Below are 8,050 nucleotides of genomic sequence, written 5' to 3' on the forward strand. Positions count from 1 at the left end.
CACTGGGTTGGGGTGAACCTAGTATGAGAAAGAAATTTTTGAACTAAAAGTTTAAAAAGAAAAGAATATTAAAAATAAATAACAAATTTATCATTAAAATACATTTCAAGATGCATGAACTTAATTGCAGAAAATAAAATTCATCTTTATTTAAATAATTCATTTCCTTTGTAATCCTATTACTTTTTTGTATTTAGAAATATTATTCTGAAAAGGGTCTTTAACCCTACCAGATTGCTGAAGGTGGCCATCACACACACACACACACACACACACACACACACACACAAATGTTAAATGATGATGTTAAAATTCAGAGAAGTTACTGGACTTGACTGAAGTTGTGACAGTAAGTTGCCGAGGTGCAATTTGAACTCAGGTTCTTTGACTTCAAATCTAGTGCTCTTTCCACAGTTCTAAGAGAAGAATACAGAACTAGATTTCACCTTATTGATGATCTAGTCCACTCTCCTTACTTATTTTACAGACGAGGAATATAAGACCAGAAAAGTTCAGGAGACCTGCTCCAAAATCTTTTAATAAGTAGCAACAGAATTTACATTCTTAATTGTACTTTGAGAATTCTAGAAAAAAAAGAAAACTCTAGAATTAATACTCTTCCTCTAGGAAATCTAATATTTAGATTATACCACTAAGGATAATCATTCTATCCAAACAATTTTAATGCTACAACAGGGATCACTTAGTACTGATTCCTATAGGAAAAAGTATACACTTCAAATTTCTTCTTTTTCTTCTTCTTTTTAAATAATGAATTTATTTCCAGAATTTTTTAACCTGAAATCTAGTTTGAGCATTACCTCTTATTCTTTGAGCAACTCCTTTAAGAAAGAAAGAGAATACCTAAATTAGCTGAAATGTTTGGGAAATTTGTCTTTTAATGTAGTAAAAATGGTCATATATCATGCGAGATGAAGAAGACTAAAAAATTCAACTAGTTTTACCTCCTCATTTTATGGAAGAGGAAAAAAAATCATAGAAAAAATGAGATGCTCCAAGCTCAGACTAGTTACTGGCTTTGCTGATGCTAGAAACACAGATCTACCTGTTTCCTTTTTAGTTTCACATGTTTCCCATTTCAGTGTTAAACATCTGTGATTGTTTGGAGTACTTGAAATTTAAAATACAAATTTACCCTTTTATTCATTTGCAAAATGGAAGGAAAGGACTACATAGTGTCTAATATCTCTTCCTACTCTCACCTGTATGAGACTCAGTATCACATTGCACCACAGTAATGGAGGTCAAAAAATGGATACACAAGAGAAAGAGAATGGCCTGTACTTTTTTCTTCTCCTTTCAGCATCAAGTGGGTGACACTGGCTGTCTGATCCCCTCTTCAGCTGCTCCTTTAGGTCTCCTTGTTCTGCCATCTAGCAATGCTTTCCTCAGCCGTCTCCAAAACACATGTCTACCCAGATTAGTGTCCTCCCATTCCAGGTAGGTATTTCGGTTTAGTAGCCGGTAGAGTTCTACTTGCCGTCTCAGCAGTGACTTCTCCACTTTCTGTAGAATGATGAAGATGATACCTGCCTGGCTGCTCAGAAACTGCCATGTTTGGGCAATTTCATACTCAAACTTGCACCAGTGGCTCTGGATAAAGTGCTCTGAGATCACAACAATGACCTTCCGACTCTTATGGAAACCTTCCTGAATGATATTGGCAGCAATAGCCACACCAGGGATAAAGTCTCGGTAGTGGAGGCAGAGTTGGAATGAAGGAACACCCTCTTCAAGGTTTTTCACTAATTCTTTCCTCACCCAATCCTCATCTTGACTAGAGTAGATGACAAAAGCATCATAGGTGCTTTCCCCTCCACCAATTTTTTTACAGCCAGCAAGCAGCATCAAATGGAAATAGAACTTATAGACTAAGGCCAGTACCAAAAGTATCACTATAATTCCCAAAATAGACACAGCAATGACTGTCTTTTTCATCTGACAGGTTGAATCATCAAAAAGTAACACAGAGACATCTTTCATATGAGAAGGGGTCTGGCAATTCATTGGCTTAGATCTATTCAAGAGATGTGTATGCTCTTTCACCCACTGAAAGAAGATTTGATGGTCACAGACACAGTCAAATGGGTTGTCAGAAAGATCAATGGAAATGAGAGTCCTTGATAGTTCCTGTAGATTCTCTCCATTCAGGGCTGTTATGCTGTTAGAACTGCAATTCAGGACTTGGAGGTTCAAAAGAGGCATGCAAATGAGTGGATCAAAAGTCTGGAGTTTGTTGTGGCTCAGATCCAATACCTGTAGTTGATGAAGTGAGTTCATTGTCTCATGGGATATCCTTTCTAGCTGACAATAGGAAATATTTAGTGAGACAAGCTTACTCAGGTTCTTGAAGATGTCATGTAGGATGTTGCCCTGGAAAAAGTTGCCAGCCATTTTCAGATGTTTGAGATTACTCATGCCTGTGAAAATGTTTTTAAATTTGACATGAGTGTTTGTGTAAGAGATATCCAGGTACTGAAGATTTGTGAGTGAGAAAAAGGCAGGGTATGTATCCTGATCTTTCAGTATGGTATGTTGTAAGTCCAGAGATTCTAGGTTCTCTAAACCCATAAAGTTCTTTGATAAAGTGATGTGGGCATTGTAACTCAGATTCAAATATTTCAAATTGGGAGTATCAAACATATCATCAGAACAGCAGGACAAAACATTCAAAGCATTTTTGCTGAGGTCCAGAATTTGTAGATTGGGCAGTGCCAAATCAGACAAAGTGGTGAGATCTTTGTGGTGTGTAACCCGAAGTTCTTTAAGGCTGGGGAGAGTGGTAGATGGAAAATTAGGCAGTCTATCAAAATTGCAGTCAGTTAATGTCAAGGAGAACAGCTTAGGAAATATGGGTAGGTTGCTCAGGTGTTCTAAGTCTGTTCTAACCATAAAGAGAACAGAAACATTGACTAAACATTTGAAAACTCCATTGCCATCTGAAGGGAACTCAGAGGGTGCAACCATCCGAAATTCACCAATGTCCACTTCACACAATCCATCTAGGATACTACTCTCAAAGCTGGTCATTTGGATATCATTTTTGTAGTTTCCAAGGACCAACTTACCAACTTGTAAACCAGCCATTCCCTTAACACAAGCCTCCATGATTGCTGAGCTGTGAAAACAGCCTCTCAGTATTAGTCCAGTTAGGTGAATCCCCTTAAAGGCACCTGGATGGATATAATGAATAGGATTCTCAGAAAGATCTAGGGTAAGATTGGGATTCAGTTTTACAGGTTCCAAATCTCCATCAGAAATATTTTTTATCTGATTCAGATGAAGGTCCAGATACTGCATGGAACTGAAGTTGGCAAAATAATTGGGTAACTGCAGAGAAGTGATGGAATTATGACCCAGATGTAGCTCCTGCAGGGTTATGAGATATCCAATGGGGAAGTCTTCTAAAGACATGAGATTTGTTTCTACAACAACCAGCTTCTGTAACTTTGGCAGACCATGGAAGGCTCTGAGTCCCAGACTCTGGATTGGATTTCCCGTCAGGATCAAAGTGGAAAGATTATGCAGGCCCTCATAAGTGTCATCCTCAATCTTCTGTATATCACATCTACAAAGAAGAATTGGGGGTATAAAAGAGATATGACTTAAACTGAGGAAAATTCCAAGAAAAAATCCTACCAATCCAGCTGCCCATACAGATGTGATACAACAGGTGAAGGTGCCGCAGCAGAGAGATCAAACAGGCAGATATTGCTGGCATGGCATTATCAAATCAGATGCATGAGCAGACACAGTATTATCACACTGGCAGTGCAGACAAACACACGATTATCACACCAGGCATACAGAGGTAGAAAACTCAGCAGGAAAAAAAAAATCACTTGAAGTCTAAACAGAATTCAGTGTTGTAGTACTAGAAGCTGGGATGTGGAATGTCTAGTGACAGATGATTTTGGTTAGGGAACAGAGATAGATGTGGAACTTCTTGTTCCATGTCATAGATACAAAGCAATAAATAAACCTGTGAATGATTTCAAAAACTACACTATAATTCAAAATTTTAGTGTCTATAATTCAAAACAAAACAACTTACCCATCCAACCCTCTGCTTCAAGAAGTATGCAGGCAATAGCATTGAGAAACTTAGTAAATTGGGTAAATTAGGCAACAGATACTTACTTACCACAGGTAAGAGGCAACATTTTGTAATGGAAAGTTAACTTGAGTGAGGAGTTGGGCCCTGACTTTCAATTTTTCCAACTTCATTATTAACATTCCTGAGTGACCTTGTGTATAATTATTTCACTTTTCTGTGTCCTAAGTCTCTTCTTCTGTAGAATAAGAATTTGTTGTTGTTGTTGTTTTTAGTCATGTACAACTCTTCATGACTCTGGGATTTTCCTGACAAAGACACTGGAGTTGTTTGCCATTTCCTTATCCAGCTCATTTTCACATGAGAAAACTGAGGCAAACAGGTTGCCCAGGGTCACACAACTAGCTACTAAATGTCTGAGGCCAGATTTGAACTCAGGAAGATGAGTTTTCCTGATTCCACACGTGGCATTCTACCCACTGTACAATCTAGCTGTCCAATAAGGAATTTTACATGATTTTTAAAGACATTCAAGATTAATCATTCTGAGCTTTAAGATCCTTTTTAATTTATATAATCAGGGTTCTAAGTTTCCTTCAAGCTCTAGCTAGAAGTTAGTGAAATGGATAGAATATAGGAAGACAAGTTAAAATTGATCTTCAGATACTTAATAGATTTGTGACCTGGGGAAGATGCTTAATCACTGCCTAATTCAATTTCTTCATCTATAAAATGGGAATAATGCTAGAACCTACTTTCTAGAGCTGTTAAAATTACTATTATCAGCATTCTAACTTCTAAGGCTCCTTCTAGCTCTGATCTCTTTTGATCTAAGATCTCTGCCCTGAAATAGCCTATAATTTGCCTATGACCAGGTCCTCACCAAAATTTAAAGCCTCTTGCTTAACAGAATGGAGCTGTCCTCCAGGCTTCAGGAAATAAACACAAACACATTCAACTGACTCAAAGCTCAGAACTACAATCTGAGAAAAAAACTGAAAAAATAAAAAAGAAGTGAGGGAGCCAACTGAGGAATAAAGGAGTTAAATGATAGGGCTAGTTATGCATACATATGTCTATTCCCCCCAACTTTGACAATAGAAAAGCCTTCTTTGAACCATATATACTCTTCTTGTCATCAATATTCTTCCCTTCAATCATGACCAACTGGAAGCAAAACACTTTCTCTGGAAGATCATCCTTTTCAGGTGAACACATTAATTTGTCAAGCCAAACTCTGAAAAAACACATTTCTCAGATAAGAGAACTGCCCTACAAAAGCTATTCATAACTTTTTATTAGTTCCTCATCTTTTTAGTTTGAACCAGAAATTTATACAACTAGAGAATGTAGGTTCATGAAATCACTTAGACTGAAGTCCTCCCCAGGTAATTTACCTACCTTCTAGACAAGCTTAACAAAATCTTGATTCTTTCTTGGCAAATTTTCTCTCCTTTTTTTACTCTAATTGTCCAGTCTGACAGTACCTCTCACTAATTTACGCCTTCAACAACTTCATGCCTAAACCATTGCAGCTGTAATTTCTAAATTAATTTATTTTCTTTTCTCCTGGCTTTCTGTCCCTTCCCAAGCCTTTACACAAGCTAAGAAAATCACTTTAGTTAAAATATGAATCCAATTACTGTGTCCCAAACCTACAATGGCTCTGTATTGTTTACAGTATAAGATACGAGTTCCTTAGATTGTTATTCAAGGCCCTTTCCAATCAATCTTCAAATTATAACATGGCAAAGCAGTAAGAATATTGGACTCAGCCAAGGGGCATTTGGTTTGCATTCTGTCTCTGACACCATCTTCTTGTTTAAACTATGATGAATCGCTACAATTCTGTGGGCTTCATTTCCCTTTGGTGTAAAAGGAGGGAACTATGTTAGATGATCTCTAAATTATCAGGAGACAACTACAAATTGGACTACAATACTTTCTGATTCTATTGACAAGTCATCTAATCTCTCTTAACATCAATTTCTTTATCTGTAAAGTCAATGTAATACTATTCAATGGTTTGTTATTTGAAGCACACATTATAAACTTTAATGGCCAGCAGGAATGCAAATTACTATTATCTTCTACTCTTCTTTTGCACAAGCTCTTCCTCTGAACCAACTGATATTCCTTGAACTTGCCTTGTAGCTTCTGCTCTATATATTCTCATCATCTAAAAACCCCTCTTGTCCCCTTGCTGCCCTATTTAAATCCTGGAGAATGCACTTACTAGTTTTGTGATCTTGGACAAGTCATTTAATCTCTTAATCAGTTACTTCATCTGTAAAATTGGGAAAACATTTTGTACTACTTGCCTTCCACGGTTGATAAAATTTTAAAGCAATATAGAAAGATGAAAATCATTTAATCATTATCATCATAGCATTAACATGATTAATTATTAATAACAATTTTTACTGCAAAATTATGCCCATCCTTCAAAGCTCAGTTCAACCAAAAGTGAAATCTTCCCACTCATACTACTTATTAGAAAATTTTCTTTGTATTGAAATTATTTTTTTCTGCATCTTTTATCACCAAAGTAGAAGAAAATGTTCTGAGAGATAGGCACTTCATTTATCTTTCTGTCCCTCACAGACCTTGGCCAGAATAAATATGTAGAGTTTAAGCTAGAAAGAAATTTACAAATCATCTGACCAATTCACTAATTTTGCAGATGAGGAAACTAACATCACAAGCTTAAATGGCTTGTTCATGATCATATGAAGAGTTAGTGGCAAAGTCAAGATTCAACTCTCCGTTTTTTAACTGTAGATCTTTCCATTATACTATTGTTACATCTAGTAAAAGCAAGAAAAAGAGAAAAAAGGGAGAGAGAGAAAAAGAGAAAAGAGGGAAGGAAGGAAGTGAACCTTTATTAATGTTATGATTAGCGTTTGGCAGTCTCCCTTTAAAGAATGATCTCTGAAGTAATTAGAATAAAATAAAGGCTCATTACCTGGACAAGTCAAGTATTCTCAATTCAGTGATCCTGGAAAAACTTCGTGGAGCCAAAGACCTCAGTGGGTTGAAGCTCAAGTCCAGGTTCTGGGTGGATGAAGGTATATCCATTGGGACTTTAGAGAAATTTTGGTCCATGCATTGGTACTCAATGCTCGGAAAAACCTGTAGCGTTCACAGATAAGCCACTGGTGTTTTTATATAGAACAGTCATGCTTATCCTGACAAGTTTCTTTATATCCACTCAGCCCAACTTGAATCAGAGGAAGTTAACTACCACTTGCCATCTTCTATACCTGATGGCTGATTGAATACCCATAAATTCATTAAGATATTTGTAACCAGCTCATGGTTGTCTTCATTTCAGCACTTAAATGGAAAGTTTAAACTTTATTTTAACTTATTTATTTTTAATGAACTTTTAAAAAGCACTTTCCTCTCAATATCCTTAGGAAGTGAATGACATGCACTCCATAAGCAACAGAGCCTGATTTCAAACCCTGATCTTCACTTATCAAATTTAGTGTCCTCTCCACTAAACCATGCTTCCTCTTAAGGAGGTTGAGAAGTTTCTTACAGGAAAGACCCTTCTCCTAAAGTTCACATCTACTATTTTTATTAAGGCCTTCTTATATAAAATCTCCTCCATTTTGAATGCATATGGCCAACATAGGTCTGTAAGCAAGGCACTATGGATTCTGTTTGTGGCTCTCTCTAGCAGAGAATCCATGTAACCTGAAGCAAACCACCTCATATTTTGAGGCTTTCCTGTCTTCATTTGTTAATTAAGGATGATAATAATTAAAACAATTGCTTTCAAAGGTTATTTTAAGGAAAGTTATTTATTTCATCTTATAAATGTCAGGTGGTTTTATTGTTATTGGTGGTGTTGCTACTAACATCAGTACTTATGTTATATGCTTATTATTTTATTTTACAGCTTAAGTTCAATAAATGGCATAGAGATAAAGACTTTTTATCTTTATTTTGATCAATATCCCAGTAAAA

The 8,050-nt window shown here is 36.4% G+C and overlaps 1 protein-coding gene across 1 annotated transcript; it reads right to left on the minus strand.

Annotated features, from left to right (window-relative positions):
- Positions 1-522: 522 nt before the first annotated feature.
- Positions 523-7,195, minus strand: TLR4 (toll like receptor 4). The gene is made up of 2 exons (XM_044661512.1): positions 7,041-7,195; positions 523-3,589 (listed from the first exon to the last, which is right to left on the minus strand). The coding sequence occupies exons 1-2, from the start codon at positions 7,178-7,180 to the stop codon at positions 1,327-1,329; spliced, it is 2,403 nt and encodes an 800-aa protein (XP_044517447.1). The 5' UTR covers positions 7,181-7,195; the 3' UTR covers positions 523-1,326.
- Between the last annotated feature and the right edge of the window lie 855 nt (positions 7,196-8,050).

The sequence above is a fragment of the Gracilinanus agilis genome, chromosome 2, assembly GCF_016433145.1.
Source record: "Gracilinanus agilis isolate LMUSP501 chromosome 2, AgileGrace, whole genome shotgun sequence".
Lineage (NCBI taxonomy): Eukaryota > Metazoa > Chordata > Mammalia > Didelphimorphia > Didelphidae > Gracilinanus > Gracilinanus agilis.

Bases quoted from the DNA above. Each gene is read 5' to 3' on its own strand.
- TLR4 (XM_044661512.1), bottom strand. From the start codon at position 7,180: ATGGACCAAAATTTCTCTAAAGTCCCAATGGATATACCTTCATCCACC. The intron at 3,590-7,040 runs GTAATGAGCCTT...TCTTCTTTGTAG, and splicing joins AGAATACTTGACTTGTCCAG to ATGTGATATACAGAAGATTG.